We start from the raw sequence: 17,753 nt of genomic DNA, 5'->3' as shown, positions 1-17,753 counted from the left end.
AGCGCACTTCTCAGGATTCGCCTCTATCCCACGTTCAGTGAGTAGGAACCCCAAGAACTTGCCTGCCTCTACCCTGAACACACACTTCTCTGGGTTCAGCTTTAATATGTACTTGGCTATTGTGGTGAATAGCTTTTCTAGGTCTGCTACATGTTGCTCCCTCTGCTGGGAGGTGACCACCATGTCATCCACATATGCTTGGACATTCCACCCTAACATGGGCACTAACACTCTGTCCATCAGCCTTTGATAAGTCGCCCTTGCATTCTTAAGCCCAAAGGGCATCACCTTATAACAATAACAAGACAGTTCTGTCATGAACGTTGTCTTGCACTTGTCCCTGGGGTGCATCATGATCTGGTTGTAACCAGAAAAGGCATCCAGGAAGCTGAGTAGTCTGCAACCGGACGCACTGCCCACCAAAGCGTCAATGTTGGACAACGGGTAGGAGTCTTTCGGACATGCCTTGTTGAGGTCTATGAAGTCAACGCACATCCTCCATTTCCCGCTGGCCTTCTTCACTAGCACCACATTCGCCAGCCACTCAAGGTACTGAATCTCCCTGATATGGCCAACCCTTAGTAGTTTCTCTGTCTCTTCTTTGACGACCTGACGCCTCTCGTCGTTGAACTTTCGTCTTCTCTAGCGAACAGTTCGGACCTGGGGGTTCATGGTGAGACGATGACACAAGAAGTCAGGATCTGTGTCAGGCATGTCTGAGGAAGACCATGCAAAAGCATCAAGGTGTCGCGCTATGACTTCGGCGATCTGATCATGTGTCTCTTGGCCTAAGGATTTTCCAAGCTTGAACATCTTCCCACCGATCTCTCTCTCTAACACATCTTCATTAGGTTCGGGTCGTCTCTCTCGGGCGATCTCTGCGCGGGTGACCCCCTATTCTCTCGGAGGCTGGGTGGTAACAACGTACACCCCTCTCTTGGTCTTGACGCTATTCTCGTAACACTTCTTAGCCTCTTTCTTATCAGACTTGATGGTGATCACCATACCCTCGAGGGAAGGCAGCTTCATCTTCATGTGCCTCATAGAGGCCACCACTCCAATCCTGTTCAAAGCAGGTATGCCCAAAAGTATATTATAGGCAGACGGAGCGTTAACAACGAGGTACCTAATGTTTGCAGCACGCTAAGCAGTTGCTTATGGGGTGGTCATATGCTTGGTGAAATTCGCACCAAGTGTTCTTGTTGGGATCCATCTTTTTGTCTGTCTTCAGGGGCATCTTCAATCTTGTCGCTATGTTAGGAATAACGATCAACTCCTTGAGTTTTATGCGAAAATTGTGCTTGGGGGGCGGGTATCTCCGCGCACGTGCTCTAGTCTGGGGCTTCTCATAGGGTTGTTGCTTCCCCGAGCCTTTCTTCTCTGTTGTCGCCTCGTGTACCCTCATAGGTTAAGGTTGATCTGTTGCTCGAGGTCGGACAGGACCGACGAAGCAACGCTTCTCTGTGACTCGATCCTCCACGGTGATGTGCGCCGAAGCCCGACGCCTGATCTCCCAGAACGTCTTTGGGTAGAACCTGAGCAGTGATTCACTGAAGAGCCCTGGTAGCATTCCCTTGGTGAAAGCATGCACCGTCATGGCCTCATCTGTGGGTTTTAGCCTCACCACCTGGACTCCAAACTTGTTCAAGAAATCTTTCAAAGACTCTCCTTGGTACTGCTTTATGTCAAAGACACCATAAGAGATTCGAGGGGGAGCCCTGTTAATAAGGTATTGTTCTCTGAACAACGTCGCAAACTGGTCGAAGGTAGTGATGTGGTTGTCAGGGAGACTGACAAACCATTCCACGCCGCGCCTGTCAACATGCTCATTAGCAGCTTGCAGTACACAACATCAGATCCTCATTGAGCATCATTTGAGTGTGGAACGCTGTAAGGTGAGCCTCCAGGTCCTCTACACCCGTGAAGGTGACTTTCGGGCCCAGAGACGTGGTTGGTAACGCAATATCCATAATCGCCTGAGAGAACGGCATGGGGCGTGCCCTAGGTGGTAAGGGTGGGGCACGCTCATCCATCGCACGCTCCCCTGCTTGTTGCAAATCCATGCGCAGTTCCTCATTGGTTTTGCCAACTCTTCGTTGTCTGCCTGTGATGCGGCAATCTCAACCCTAGACGCTGCTACCGCCTCTTGGAGGGCGCGCATGGTCTCCATGAGTTGTTGCATGGTGACGTTATCCCCTCTAGAGGGAGCAACACCCAAGGGTGCAACAGATCCTTGCCTCGTACTCCTCATATCATTGGTAAACTCTTCTATCACGATTGTGAATGGGACCTTGTTTTATTGGGCCCCACGGTGAACGCCAAATGTTCTTGCCGGTTGACTCAAACGGCAGCCTCTAGCCCTCCTATCTCCACCTGAGAATCGAATTTCCTTGGTTGAAGAATCTCTCACCCGTAAAGACAAAGGGCGCCTTGACGGCCATTTGCACTCCGACGCTCAAGTCAGTATTAGGGCAAAGAAACACTAAGTGTATAAAGTAGTTTCAGTCTTAGAAACTGTGTACCTTGCCAGGGTTCTTAGTCCCCTTGATATAGGTTGAAACTAGGGTTTACCTCTGTTCTGTTACTCGTGTCTTGGGTTCCTTGGAGAATGTCCCTGCGCCGCTATTACATAATCTTAGCGTAATCTGGCACATGGAACTTCCCTTAACTGGAGTACAACGAGTAACAGAATGGCCGCCTAGGTACCAACTTGTGCACCAAATCTCTGGGGTCATCTGTTTTGTGGGTGCCTTAAGTATTCACGTGCCATGTATGCAGCTTCCCTTAGAAACCCTAACCCTAACGGGCCTTAGCGCTTCCAAAGACTATTTACTCGTGTCGCACCTGAATGCGCTATACACAACATCTGCATGGATCCCTCGTGTCTTAGGGCTTCCTCCCATCACTGATGTTTAATTGGTAACTAGTGTAATTTTGGGACCCACCTTACGTGGCCCACTATAGTTGTTCTGATCACCGACGTTCGATCTCTCCCTCTGTTGACGAAGTTCGATGTCGATCCTTAACGTCGATGTCCGGCATGTACAATTTTGATTATATGTTCTTGTAGGACATTAAAGACTAAATTCAAGATTTCTTAATAAGATTATCACATAAAATTCCCCCTTTACTTTAACTAAATAACTTTTTTATTCCTATTCAATACCTAAATGCTAAAATGTTTTTTCTCATTCAAAAAATTTTAATCATTTTTCTAATCAAATCAATAAATTAAAAAAAAAACATTATTTCTTTATCTTTATTCTCGTATTTGAACTATAATTTTTTTAACAGCCTTCATTATAATATCTACTCTTTTCCATATTTTTCTAGTTACATTACTTAATATCATACAGGTAATTATATATATATATATATATTATTTGTATTATTATTAAATATTATTACAAAAGATATTCCTCTTTAAATATATTTTTTGAAATATAGATGTAAATCAAAATAAAACACCATAAGAAAAAGATAAACTTGATTTGTTTGGAGTTTTATCACCTGCAATATTATATGCTCTCATGTTACACATCATCATCACATATTCTAAAAGAAACATAAATAAAAAGTAGTATAAATTATAGATTTTTAAAACTTCTAATATAACTTTAGATTTTAAGAAATACCATTACAAACATATGAATCATCACAATTCATTAATAATAAAAAAAAGATTTTGAAAGCAACTCAAAAATATAAAAAAAAATCACATAAACACATAAAGTCATTGTTTCAAATACATGTATAATTAAAATTTACATATAATTTAATTAAAGCAATAAAAATTCAGCAACACAACCTTTTAATTTTTTTAAAGGCTTTTTTAAAAAAAAAATAATGAACAAAAATGACTTGTGTTTGAGCGAAAATACGACCGAGACCAGGTTTAGTTGTAGTACAATTTTCACTTGAGCGAAAATTGTCTACCACATGCAAAGCACGTCTGCCCGATAAATAAGAAAACTTAAAACTAGCTTAAAGGAAAATGAAGTAAAAGTGAACTTATTCTAAACAAATTTTTTATCAGGCAACTTTAATATACTCACTGCCATGAGCCCAAAAGTGGACTCCGATCATCAATCCAATGAATAATGAAATTAGAAATCTATATAGAAGGTAGAGAAGAAAATAAAATATTTTCTAAAGATATGGTGGTTATTTTAAAATGAAAATTGAATAATTGATTTTTCACTTTAATAATAAAATATTTAGATGTCATTATAATTATACCAGTTTTACTCTAAAACTATTTTTTAGGTCCTTACATTCTCTCCAATAAGACAAATTTTCTTTCTCAAAAAGTGACTTACCATAAAAAAGGTTGGGATAGGTTTATCTCATGGTTTCCTTCATTTTCCACGTGGAATCTGTTAGAAAAGATAACTTTAAACTAGAGGGGGTGAATTGTTTAAAGAGGGTTTTCGCAAACTTTTCAAAACTAGAATGAATTTATCTCAGGAACCAATTGATTCAGCAATTCAGTTAGCCAAAACAGGAAGCAAAAGCTGTAGTACCATAAAAACAATCGGTTGTTTATACCAGCAAACAACAAATAAACTGAATTTAAAGAGTTAGAGATAGAGAGATTGTACAGTTGTTTATACTGGTTCACTCCAAACCAGAGCTACATCCAGTCTTCTCAGAAACCCTGAGGAAATCCACTAAGCAATCACCACTTGATCAGTTACACAACAACCAAGAGAATGACCTTGAACACCTCAAGAAACACACTCTCCTTGGCCAACACTAAGATTGTTGATCTTAAACAGCTCAAGAACACACAGCCAATCTCAGCAAACACAAAAACGAATTGTTCAACAGAGTACAAGGATTATACTTGTTACAAAAGATAATTTGAAATCAATACAAGCATAATCCTATTCCAACACTTTGATCAATCACAAACTCTTAGCAATCTCAACATTTTGAAAAACTCTTTTGAAAAACTTTGTAAAAAAAAAATCTTAATTGTCAAATATGTTTTTCTGAATTTATTCAAAGATGTAGTTTGTTATCAAATCTTAACAAACTCTTAAATTGCATTAAAAGATTGGTCAAAGCATTTAATGACTGGAGCGTAAGCAGTTAAAACATTTAAAGCTCAGTCAACGAGAAAACAGTTTTTCTGTTATGGTCCCAAAACAAACAATCGGTTGTTTCCTCGAATCAATCGGTTGTTTTGGTACTTTAACAGTTCAACCATTCAAAACAGTTTTCAATCTTTTTCTCAAAACACCTAAGTATAAACAATCAGTTGTTTCGACAAAACAATCGGTTGTTTTAACTTAATTTGAAAACATTTTACTTTCACAAAGATTGAGAATGTTAATGCTTTAGATTTAATCACAGGATGGATTACAACATATAAACTACCCCAGAACAAATCTTAAACCAGCACAGCAACATCAAGCATAGCAGAGGCTTCAACATCCTTCAAAGGATTTGGATTCTTCAAAACATGAACACCACTTGGTTCAACAGAATCACCAAACTTAACATCCCACAACACCTTCACCATACTGATGGTCTTACCTTTAATGATCTTCAATCCTAATTGGGTTAATGATAAGTGCCTAATTTCAGTAATATTTCATATTAAAATATAGGCATTTATGAGGATTTATTGCTAATTTACATATAAAATAATCCCTACTTTATGAATTTATACATTTTTATATTTTTTATGATTTTTATTTGAATAAGAGTATTTTATTCCCAAATTTGGTGTTAATTGCATATTTCTAAGGAAGATTGGAGATTTGGATTTAAGATGAATGATTTGAGCTAAAAAGATAAAGATAGAAGGTCCCAAAATGGAAAAAGATGAAAAGAAAGATTGGATCTTTTTTATGTTTTATCATTTAGCCCATTAGCACGACATAGGAAGCAACCTAATCCTAGAAAACTAGGATAAATAGAGGGCTAGAGGCTCAATTGTAGTGTGCCAGATTGAGAGGAAAACACCGTAGAGTGAATTGTAACCAATTGGAAGAATGGAAGGTGATAGAAGTATGCGTGGCTAATTCTACCCTTTGGGATTGAGAGTAATTTGCTCAAACTCTTATGTATTGAGGTGATATTTTATATATTAATATTCAGTTTTTGATTGATTATTGGTATTGTTGTTTTACTTTTAATTTTCCGTGACAAATTGAGAATCTTAAATCTGACCGGGAGGTATTTTTAGGGTTCGGACCTAAACAACAATACTTAACATATCTGAGTGCTAGGAATAGACTTGAAATGTTAATTGCTATTAAACGTCTGAGTTTCGTTCTAAGTTGTTCTTATAATTATGCGAGGGATCGATAGTTAGGGAACATTCTTAAGGATTTTATATCCGAGGAATCGATATAGATGATTTTTATATGGGCATCAATTTCAATCAAAGAACGTAATATTGACATGCTAATCAAAATACATGAGAGTGAGAGAGATGAAACCTAATCCCTATTTTTCCAATTGAAACAACTAATTCTTTGTCTGTTTTCTTATTGATCATTGCCAACACAACCACTTTCAATACACTTTTAATTGTTTTGTTCTATATTCAGCGATTATTGTACTTGATAATTCATTGTTCCTTGTGGGATCGATATTCGTCCTTAGAAACAATTATTACTTCTGACAAAGCGGTGCACTTGCCGTAAAAAGTCATCAAGTTTTTGGCGCCTGTTGTCGGGGAACAGGTTTGATTTGTTGAGTATAATTTCCTAAATATTGTGAATATTTTAATTGTTTTGATTTGTTTTAATTTTGTTTTTTTTTAAACAGATTTGTTTTTATTTTATTTTAATTTGCTGATTTGCTGTTATTATTTTAATTCTTATTTTGATTTTAGTTATTTCTATTTATTTTAGATTTAGTTTGATTTTTGTTTTGATTTTATTTTATTTTAGTTATTTTTAGGTTTAGTTACGTAGTTTTATTTAGGTTTAGGTAGTTTTTTTTTATTATTTATTATTACTAGTTGTAGTTTTTAGTTTTACCTAAACTTAGTTTACGTAGTATCTTTAAAATAAGTTAGTTAGTTGTTTACGTTTCTGTTTTATTTGTTTTATTCTATTTTGTTTTTATTCCTAGTATTTATTTTATTCTGTTTTTATTTCTTGATTTTAATTATTTCTCGTCTTCATTGTTTTCTTCTATTCTGTTTTAGTTTTTATTTTATTTATATTTTTTTATTTTTGTTAAATTTTTTTTTCTTTTCTGAATATCTTTGTTTTATTTTCTTAGTGTCATTTTAGTGTTTTGTTTTTGTTTTATTTTATCTTTAAGTTTTAATTTGTAGTTTATTTTAGTTAGCTATTTAAATTCTTGTTTATTTTTGAATTTTCGAAAAAAAATTAAAAAATTAAAATAAAAATAATAAATAATATAAAGTATAAAATTGCGGTTACTACTTGTGAATTTTTCCTTCTAACCCTTGCATTAGCTTTTTTTATATGATATTGAGAGGTCAAGTTCCAGAAGACCACTTGCTATTTGAAGCAGAAATTGAGAAGGTGACTAGAAAAAATCAAAAATCAAAGACAAAAGAGAATCAAGAAGATAATAGAGAGTATTCTTCCACATCTTCTTCTTTTTCCATTGATATTTTCCAGGAGAATAACAACATGGCGGGGAGGAAACACCACCTCCTAGAAGAACTCTTGGAGATTACGCCATACATCAAGGGCCTAGACACTTTTCTAGCATTGCAGTGCCTGCAACTAACAGGGCCTTGGAGATGAAGCCTGCGTTCCTTACCCTCATTAGTACCAATCAATTCACGGCGATGGATCATGAGGATCCTCATACACACTTGGCTACTTTTTATGAATTGGTGGGAACTATGGGTTTCCAATCAGGTGATCTTGAGAGTGTATACATGCGTTTATTTCCTTTTTCTTTGGCAGGGAAAGCAAAGGAGTGGCTTATATCTCATCCTTATATCTCATCCTAATCAGAGTTTAACCAAATGGAAGGATGTGGAGGAAAAAAGTTTGCAAAGATTTTTCCCAATCTCTAGTTACATCAATGCTAAGTCTGAAATATCTATGTTCAGACAAGGAGTAGAAGAGTCTTTCTGTGAGACATGGGAGAGATTCAAGAGGATGCTGAGAAAATGCCCAAACCATGGTTTTGAAGATATTGCTCAACTAAGCATATTTATTAATGGTCTCAGATCAAATACAAAGATGCTCCTAGATGCCGCGGCTAGTGGCACAATGATGGTTGTTGATGCAGATCAAGCAATGAGGATTATAGAAGCTTTGGCCAAAACTGACTATCAAGCTCAACATGTTAGACAAAATCATCAAAAAAGAGGAGTATTGGAGTTAAACACTGCAGATGCATTGCTAGCTCAAAATAAAATTCTGACACAACAACTTGAGCAACTGACCGCATAGATGACCCAATTACCCCAAAAGTTGCATGCTGTTCAATCACTCCAAAGTCAAAATGTACCTCTCAGGTGTGATTTTTGTGGAGGTGATCATCCTAATGGTCACTGTTCTTATTAGAACAACACATCTGAAGCTGAGGTGAATTATATGGGCAATCAAGGAAGGCAAGGCGGTTTTTCCAACAATTATCCTCAAGGTTGGAAAAATAATCAAAATCAAAATTTTGGATGGAAGCAAGACTTTAATTCATCCAACAAGCAAGGGTCTTTCCAACAGCAGCATCAATCGAATTCTCCATCTATTCCTGACATGATGAATAAAGTGGAAGATGTTTTGTCAAAGATTGTGAGTACACAGGAAAATAGTATGGCTTCGATTAGGAGCATGGAAACTCAGATAGGACGGCTAGTTAAACAAATGTCACAACTCACACAAACTGTAGAAGGGAAAATTGGCCAATTCTCAGCTAACACTACCACCAACCCCAAGGAGCATTGCAATAACATCACTACTGAGGGTGATGAGAAAACCAGAGAAGAAAATGGTGAGATGGTGAAGGTTGAAAAAGAAAAGGGAAAAAATAAGGAAGAGGGAGAAAATTGTGAAATTGTAGAAATCGCAAAAGAAATATTCCACATGAACATAAAAAAAGAAAAGGAAGGATTATTTTCTGACAATTTGCTTCCAAAAAATTATTTTGCAGGATGGCCAGAGAAAAAGACATATTTTGATGAAGTTAGAAGGAAGATATGTTGTTTTGAAAATAAATATGGAGAGAAGGAAGCAGGGAGCAGTTTCTCGAAAACTTTGCCAAAGAAATTCAAGGATCCAGGGAGTTTTACTATTTCTGTGTCAATTGGTAATTTATTTGTGTATAATGCTTTATTGGACTTAGGGTCAAGTGTAAATTTGATGCCATTATCCATGTTAAGACAGATAGGTAACTTGGAGGTTAAACCCTCCAAGATGCAGTTACAATTTCCTGACAGAACAGTGAAGTATCCCTATGGTGTGGTTGAAGATATCCTTATGCAAATAGACAAATTCATATTTCTGGTGGATTTTGTTATCCTGGACATGAAAGCAGATGAGGAGGTCCCTTTGATTCTCGGCAGACCTTTAATGAAAACTGCTAAAGTCATAGTTGATGTTGACAAGGGAGAAATTCTTGTAAGGTCTCATGATGAAGAGGTAAAATTTAATCTTTTTAATGATGTAACCAACTGTACTGCAGATGAGACTGGGAAACAAGAGGAAATTCCAAGAAATAGTGAAAAGATGAAGAGTTCAAAGTCAAAGGAGAAAGTTATACGTCATGAAAAGTTAGAGGCAAAAGGAGACAATCAAGGAAAGCTAGTGGAAGGAGAGGAGTATCGTCCAGGACAACCTATCATGCTCAACACAGGTAGGGGTAGAGGAAGGAAGAAAACGAGAAAATTATGGGTCATCAAGGAATTGAAGAAGGACGGAAAAATTGAAGTTGAAGAGCCATATTCAAGACGGACAAAAGTGATAACAAAAGCACGGGTGGAACAAGATAAATATCCTCCTTGATAACAAACTTTCGTTAAGCTATACGACGCGCTTACTAGGAGGCAACCCAACCCACATTTTAGTTTTATGTTGTTACCTTTATTTATTTTATTTTTCAAAAAAAAAAATCTTGTATGCCTCTTAATCATTTTGTAGGTATTTTGACCTGAGGACAGGTTCTATTAGTCAAGGGGGCAGATCCAGCAAATGAAGCAAGACTATAGATAAAGATTTTAACAAAAAGCTGGATGACTTCTTAAGAAGAGAGGATTGAGCAAAAATATGGTTTTATCTTTCTAATTCTCTTTTCTTTTCAATTATTTGAATTTTATTTTCTGTTTAGTTTTTATTTATTTTATTTTATTTTTCGGTTATTTTGTTTTTTGTTTGTTTTAATTGCTTATTTTGTATTTTGAATAAATTTGTTGTTTTTGTTAGTTTGTTAGTTTTAGGTTTTGAATTATCTTTCTTGAATAAATTTCCAGTTTTAATTTGTTTGTTTTCTAGTTTATTTTTCTCAAATAAAAAAAAGAACTAGAATATTAATTTTGAATTGTGGAAAAAAGAATTTGTGTTTAGATATTAAATAGTGAGATGAATTAGACACAGGTTAGAAAAGAAAATATGATTGAATCCCTATTCAAATGTAGTTAAAATTATGATACATGGAAATTTAACAGGATGATTGATTAGGACAGATAATGACAAGACAAAAAGGAATGAGACCATTTAAACCAAGTGAGTGTGTGAACCTTAAACAATTTTGAGGGTTTTACTGATGAATTGACAGTTGTGGTTGCTTAATTTTTATTTTTGTTGCATCATAAAAGAGCATGAAGATGATTGAGGCATTTGTTTGTGTTAATTAGGAGCCAGGGCCAAAAATCCAACCTTTATATTAGAATTCCATTTTTTTTATATCCCTTTGGCCCAAGAATTTTTTTGTTAATATTGCACCTTAACCTTTATTGATATAATTTTCTACCCTTTAGCATGTCTAAGGAAGGAGAACATAGATGCAATACATATAGAAAAGGGAATGGTTGGTTCTGATTTTGAACGTTCAAAAAGTTGAAAATAGGAAGAATCTTTTCCTATTATTGAAAACAAAACAAAAAAGAAAGAGAAACAGAAGAAGAAAAAGAAATAAGAAAATAAAGATAGAAAAAAATTTCATGAAAATCATGAAAAGAAAGAAAATGAGGAAAAAGGTGACATCGAAAGAAAGTGGTAATTAGATAACATATATGTTCTCTATAATTGAATTGTAGGTATGTTCTTCTTCTTTAAGATGTGCATTTTGTTATATAAGAAAAACCAATATTTTTTGGAAGCGCAGCCTCATTACAACCTTGAAAAAGACCTCAAGATTCATGTTTCTAATATGTTTGTGATTTGAAGATGAAATGAAAAGCAACTGTGATTTGTTATGATTCAGTGAAAATAGAGAGAAACACTTACCTGTGAGCGCATATGAGAAGATATTCCTTGATGAATTGTCATTTGTTTGTTTTGATTTGATCTTGGAAGTTGATTGTGTCTATAATTTATATTTAAATTTGGAAGCATCATAAGTTTCTAATTTGATATGTTGTTTAGTGAATTAAGTTGTTTGATATTTAAATTCAAATATATTCATTTACTTTGCTTGAGGACAAGCAAGATTCTAAGTTGGGGAGAGTGATAAGTGCTTAATTTCAGTAATATTTCATATTAAAATATAGGCACTTATGAGGATTTATTGCTAATTTACATATAAAATAATCCCTAATTTATGAATTTATACCTTTTTATATTTTTTATGATTTTTATTTGAATAAGAGTATTTTATTCCCAAATTTGGTGTTCAATCACTCCAAAGTCAAAATGTACCTCTCAGGTGTGATTTTTGTGGAGGTGATCATCCTAATGGTCACTGTTCTTATTAGAACAACACATCTGAAGCTGAGGTGAATTATATGGGCAATCAAGGAAGGCAAGGCGGTTTTTCCAACAATTATCCTCAAGGTTGGAAAAATAATCAAAATCAAAATTTTGGATGGAAGCAAGACTTTAATTCATCCAACAAGCAAGGGTCTTTCCAACAGCAGCATCAATCGAATTCTCCATCTATTCCTGACATGATGAATAAAGTGGAAGATGTTTTGTCAAAGATTGTGAGTACACAGGAAAATAGTATGGCTTCGATTAGGAGCATGGAAACTCAGATAGGACGGCTAGTTAAACAAATGTCACAACTCACACAAACTGTAGAAGGGAAAATTGGCCAATTCTCAGCTAACACTACCACCAACCCCAAGGAGCATTGCAATAACATCACTACTGAGGGTGATGAGAAAACCAGAGAAGAAAATGGTGAGATGGTGAAGGTTGAAAAAGAAAAGGGAAAAAATAAGGAAGAGGGAGAAAATTGTGAAATTGTAGAAATCGCAAAAGAAATATTCCACATGAACATAAAAAAAGAAAAGGAAGGATTATTTTCTGACAATTTGCTTCCAAAAAATTATTTTGCAGGATGGCCAGAGAAAAAGACATATTTTGATGAAGTTAGAAGGAAGATATGTTGTTTTGAAAATAAATATGGAGAGAAGGAAGCAGGGAGCAGTTTCTCGAAAACTTTGCCAAAGAAATTCAAGGATCCAGGGAGTTTTACTATTTCTGTGTCAATTGGTAATTTATTTGTGTATAATGCTTTATTGGACTTAGGGTCAAGTGTAAATTTGATGCCATTATCCATGTTAAGACAGATAGGTAACTTGGAGGTTAAACCCTCCAAGATGCAGTTACAATTTCCTGACAGAACAGTGAAGTATCCCTATGGTGTGGTTGAAGATATCCTTATGCAAATAGACAAATTCATATTTCTGGTGGATTTTGTTATCCTGGACATGAAAGCAGATGAGGAGGTCCCTTTGATTCTCGGCAGACCTTTAATGAAAACTGCTAAAGTCATAGTTGATGTTGACAAGGGAGAAATTCTTGTAAGGTCTCATGATGAAGAGGTAAAATTTAATCTTTTTAATGATGTAACCAACTGTACTGCAGATGAGACTGGGAAACAAGAGGAAATTCCAAGAAATAGTGAAAAGATGAAGAGTTCAAAGTCAAAGGAGAAAGTTATACGTCATGAAAAGTTAGAGGCAAAAGGAGACAATCAAGGAAAGCTAGTGGAAGGAGAGGAGTATCGTCCAGGACAACCTATCATGCTCAACACAGGTAGGGGTAGAGGAAGGAAGAAAACGAGAAAATTATGGGTCATCAAGGAATTGAAGAAGGACGGAAAAATTGAAGTTGAAGAGCCATATTCAAGACGGACAAAAGTGATAACAAAAGCACGGGTGGAACAAGATAAATATCCTCCTTGATAACAAACTTTCGTTAAGCTATACGACGCGCTTACTAGGAGGCAACCCAACCCACATTTTAGTTTTATGTTGTTACCTTTATTTATTTTATTTTTCAAAAAAAAAAATCTTGTATGCCTCTTAATCATTTTGTAGGTATTTTGACCTGAGGACAGGTTCTATTAGTCAAGGGGGCAGATCCAGCAAATGAAGCAAGACTATAGATAAAGATTTTAACAAAAAGCTGGATGACTTCTTAAGAAGAGAGGATTGAGCAAAAATATGGTTTTATCTTTCTAATTCTCTTTTCTTTTCAATTATTTGAATTTTATTTTCTGTTTAGTTTTTATTTATTTTATTTTATTTTTCGGTTATTTTGTTTTTTGTTTGTTTTAATTGCTTATTTTGTATTTTGAATAAATTTGTTGTTTTTGTTAGTTTGTTAGTTTTAGGTTTTGAATTATCTTTCTTGAATAAATTTCCAGTTTTAATTTGTTTGTTTTCTAGTTTATTTTTCTCAAATAAAAAAAAGAACTAGAATATTAATTTTGAATTGTGGAAAAAAGAATTTGTGTTTAGATATTAAATAGTGAGATGAATTAGACACAGGTTAGAAAAGAAAATATGATTGAATCCCTATTCAAATGTAGTTAAAATTATGATACATGGAAATTTAACAGGATGATTGATTAGGACAGATAATGACAAGACAAAAAGGAATGAGACCATTTAAACCAAGTGAGTGTGTGAACCTTAAACAATTTTGAGGGTTTTACTGATGAATTGACAGTTGTGGTTGCTTAATTTTTATTTTTGTTGCATCATAAAAGAGCATGAAGATGATTGAGGCATTTGTTTGTGTTAATTAGGAGCCAGGGCCAAAAATCCAACCTTTATATTAGAATTCCATTTTTTTTATATCCCTTTGGCCCAAGAATTTTTTTGTTAATATTGCACCTTAACCTTTATTGATATAATTTTCTACCCTTTAGCATGTCTAAGGAAGGAGAACATAGATGCAATACATATAGAAAAGGGAATGGTTGGTTCTGATTTTGAACGTTCAAAAAGTTGAAAATAGGAAGAATCTTTTCCTATTATTGAAAACAAAACAAAAAAGAAAGAGAAACAGAAGAAGAAAAAGAAATAAGAAAATAAAGATAGAAAAAAATTTCATGAAAATCATGAAAAGAAAGAAAATGAGGAAAAAGGTGACATCGAAAGAAAGTGGTAATTAGATAACATATATGTTCTCTATAATTGAATTGTAGGTATGTTCTTCTTCTTTAAGATGTGCATTTTGTTATATAAGAAAAACCAATATTTTTTGGAAGCGCAGCCTCATTACAACCTTGAAAAAGACCTCAAGATTCATGTTTCTAATATGTTTGTGATTTGAAGATGAAATGAAAAGCAACTGTGATTTGTTATGATTCAGTGAAAATAGAGAGAAACACTTACCTGTGAGCGCATATGAGAAGATATTCCTTGATGAATTGTCATTTGTTTGTTTTGATTTGATCTTGGAAGTTGATTGTGTCTATAATTTATATTTAAATTTGGAAGCATCATAAGTTTCTAATTTGATATGTTGTTTAGTGAATTAAGTTGTTTGATATTTAAATTCAAATATATTCATTTACTTTGCTTGAGGACAAGCAAGATTCTAAGTTGGGGAGAGTGATAAGTGCTTAATTTCAGTAATATTTCATATTAAAATATAGGCACTTATGAGGATTTATTGCTAATTTACATATAAAATAATCCCTAATTTATGAATTTATACCTTTTTATATTTTTTATGATTTTTATTTGAATAAGAGTATTTTATTCCCAAATTTGGTGTTCAATCACTCCAAAGTCAAAATGTACCTCTCAGGTGTGATTTTTGTGGAGGTGATCATCCTAATGGTCACTGTTCTTATTAGAACAACACATCTGAAGCTGAGGTGAATTATATGGGCAATCAAGGAAGGCAAGGCGGTTTTTCCAACAATTATCCTCAAGGTTGGAAAAATAATCAAAATCAAAATTTTGGATGGAAGCAAGACTTTAATTCATCCAACAAGCAAGGGTCTTTCCAACAGCAGCATCAATCGAATTCTCCATCTATTCCTGACATGATGAATAAAGTGGAAGATGTTTTGTCAAAGATTGTGAGTACACAGGAAAATAGTATGGCTTCGATTAGGAGCATGGAAACTCAGATAGGACGGCTAGTTAAACAAATGTCACAACTCACACAAACTGTAGAAGGGAAAATTGGCCAATTCTCAGCTAACACTACCACCAACCCCAAGGAGCATTGCAATAACATCACTACTGAGGGTGATGAGAAAACCAGAGAAGAAAATGGTGAGATGGTGAAGGTTGAAAAAGAAAAGGGAAAAAATAAGGAAGAGGGAGAAAATTGTGAAATTGTAGAAATCGCAAAAGAAATATTCCACATGAACATAAAAAAAGAAAAGGAAGGATTATTTTCTGACAATTTGCTTCCAAAAAATTATTTTGCAGGATGGCCAGAGAAAAAGACATATTTTGATGAAGTTAGAAGGAAGATATGTTGTTTTGAAAATAAATATGGAGAGAAGGAAGCAGGGAGCAGTTTCTCGAAAACTTTGCCAAAGAAATTCAAGGATCCAGGGAGTTTTACTATTTCTGTGTCAATTGGTAATTTATTTGTGTATAATGCTTTATTGGACTTAGGGTCAAGTGTAAATTTGATGCCATTATCCATGTTAAGACAGATAGGTAACTTGGAGGTTAAACCCTCCAAGATGCAGTTACAATTTCCTGACAGAACAGTGAAGTATCCCTATGGTGTGGTTGAAGATATCCTTATGCAAATAGACAAATTCATATTTCTGGTGGATTTTGTTATCCTGGACATGAAAGCAGATGAGGAGGTCCCTTTGATTCTCGGCAGACCTTTAATGAAAACTGCTAAAGTCATAGTTGATGTTGACAAGGGAGAAATTCTTGTAAGGTCTCATGAAGAGGTAAAATTTAATCTTTTTAATGATGTAACCAACTGTACTGCAGATGAGACTGGGAAACAAGAGGAAATTCCAAGAAATAGTGAAAAGATGAAGAGTTCAAAGTCAAAGGAGAAAGTTATACGTCATGAAAAGTTAGAGGCAAAAGGAGACAATCAAGGAAAGCTAGTGGAAGGAGAGGAGTATCGTCCAGGACAACCTATCATGCTCAACACAGGTAGGGGTAGAGGAAGGAAGAAAACGAGAAAATTATGGGTCATCAAGGAATTGAAGAAGGACGGAAAAATTGAAGTTGAAGAGCCATATTCAAGACGGACAAAAGTGATAACAAAAGCACGGGTGGAACAAGATAAATATCCTCCTTGATAACAAACTTTCGTTAAGCTATACGACGCGCTTACTAGGAGGCAACCCAACCCACATTTTAGTTTTATGTTGTTACCTTTATTTATTTTATTTTTCAAAAATAAAAATCTTGTATGCCTCTTAATCATTTTGTAGGTATTTTGACCTGAGGACAGGTTCTATTAGTCAAGGGGGCAGATCCAGCAAATGAAGCAAGACTATAGATAAAGATTTTAACAAAAAGCTGGATGACTTCTTAAGAAGAGAGGATTGAGCAAAAATATGGTTTTATCTTTCTAATTCTCTTTTCTTTTCAATTATTTGAATTTTATTTTCTGTTTAGTTTTTATTTATTTTATTTTATTTTTCGGTTATTTTGTTTTTTGTTTGTTTTAATTGCTTATTTTGTATTTTGAATAAATTTGTTGTTTTTGTTAGTTTGTTAGTTTTAGGTTTTGAATTATCTTTCTTGAATAAATTTCCAGTTTTAATTTGTTTGTTTTCTAGTTTATTTTTCTCAAATAAAAAAAAGAACTAGAATATTAATTTTGAATTGTGGAAAAAAGAATTTGTGTTTAGATATTAAATAGTGAGATGAATTAGACACAGGTTAGAAAAGAAAATATGATTGAATCCCTATTCAAATGTAGTTAAAATTATGATACATGGAAATTTAACAGGATGATTGATTAGGACAGATAATGACAAGACAAAAAGGAATGAGACCATTTAAACCAAGTGAGTGTGTGAACCTTAAACAATTTTGAGGGTTTTACTGATGAATTGACAGTTGTGGTTGCTTAATTTTTATTTTTGTTGCATCATAAAAGAGCATGAAGATGATTGAGGCATTTGTTTGTGTTAATTAGGAGCCAGGGCCAAAAATCCAACCTTTATATTAGAATTCCATTTTTTTTATATCCCTTTGGCCCAAGAATTTTTTTGTTAATATTGCACCTTAACCTTTATTGATATAATTTTCTACCCTTTAGCATGTCTAAGGAAGGAGAACATAGATGCAATACATATAGAAAAGGGAATGGTTGGTTCTGATTTTGAACGTTCAAAAAGTTGAAAATAGGAAGAATCTTTTCCTATTATTGAAAACAAAACAAAAAAGAAAGAGAAACAGAAGA

General features: G+C 34.4%; 3 protein-coding genes and 1 pseudogene across 3 annotated transcripts; 3 read left to right on the top strand and 1 right to left on the bottom strand.

The window, feature by feature from the left end:
- Window positions 1-8,028: 8,028 nt before the first annotated feature.
- Window positions 8,029-8,134, bottom strand: LOC137816787 (small nucleolar RNA R71; annotated as a pseudogene).
- A 412-nt stretch (window positions 8,135-8,546) lies between these two features.
- Window positions 8,547-9,953, top strand: LOC137815783 (uncharacterized). The gene has a single exon (XM_068618896.1). The coding sequence runs from the start codon at window positions 8,547-8,549 to the stop codon at window positions 9,951-9,953; it is 1,407 nt and encodes a 468-aa protein (XP_068474997.1).
- A 1,937-nt stretch (window positions 9,954-11,890) lies between these two features.
- LOC137815782 (uncharacterized) lies at window positions 11,891-13,297 on the top strand. The gene has a single exon (XM_068618895.1). The coding sequence runs from the start codon at window positions 11,891-11,893 to the stop codon at window positions 13,295-13,297; it is 1,407 nt and encodes a 468-aa protein (XP_068474996.1).
- Window positions 13,298-15,234: 1,937 nt separating this feature from the next.
- On the top strand, window positions 15,235-16,638 carry LOC137815781 (uncharacterized). Its single transcript, XM_068618894.1, has one exon. The coding sequence runs from the start codon at window positions 15,235-15,237 to the stop codon at window positions 16,636-16,638; it is 1,404 nt and encodes a 467-aa protein (XP_068474995.1).
- The last annotated feature ends 1,115 nt before the right edge of the window (window positions 16,639-17,753 follow it).

The sequence above is a fragment of the Phaseolus vulgaris genome, chromosome 1 (genome assembly GCF_000499845.2).
Source record: "Phaseolus vulgaris cultivar G19833 chromosome 1, P. vulgaris v2.0, whole genome shotgun sequence".
In the NCBI taxonomy this organism is placed as follows: Eukaryota; Viridiplantae; Streptophyta; class Magnoliopsida; order Fabales; family Fabaceae; genus Phaseolus; species Phaseolus vulgaris.
This window is presented reverse-complemented; position numbering and strand designations above follow the sequence as displayed.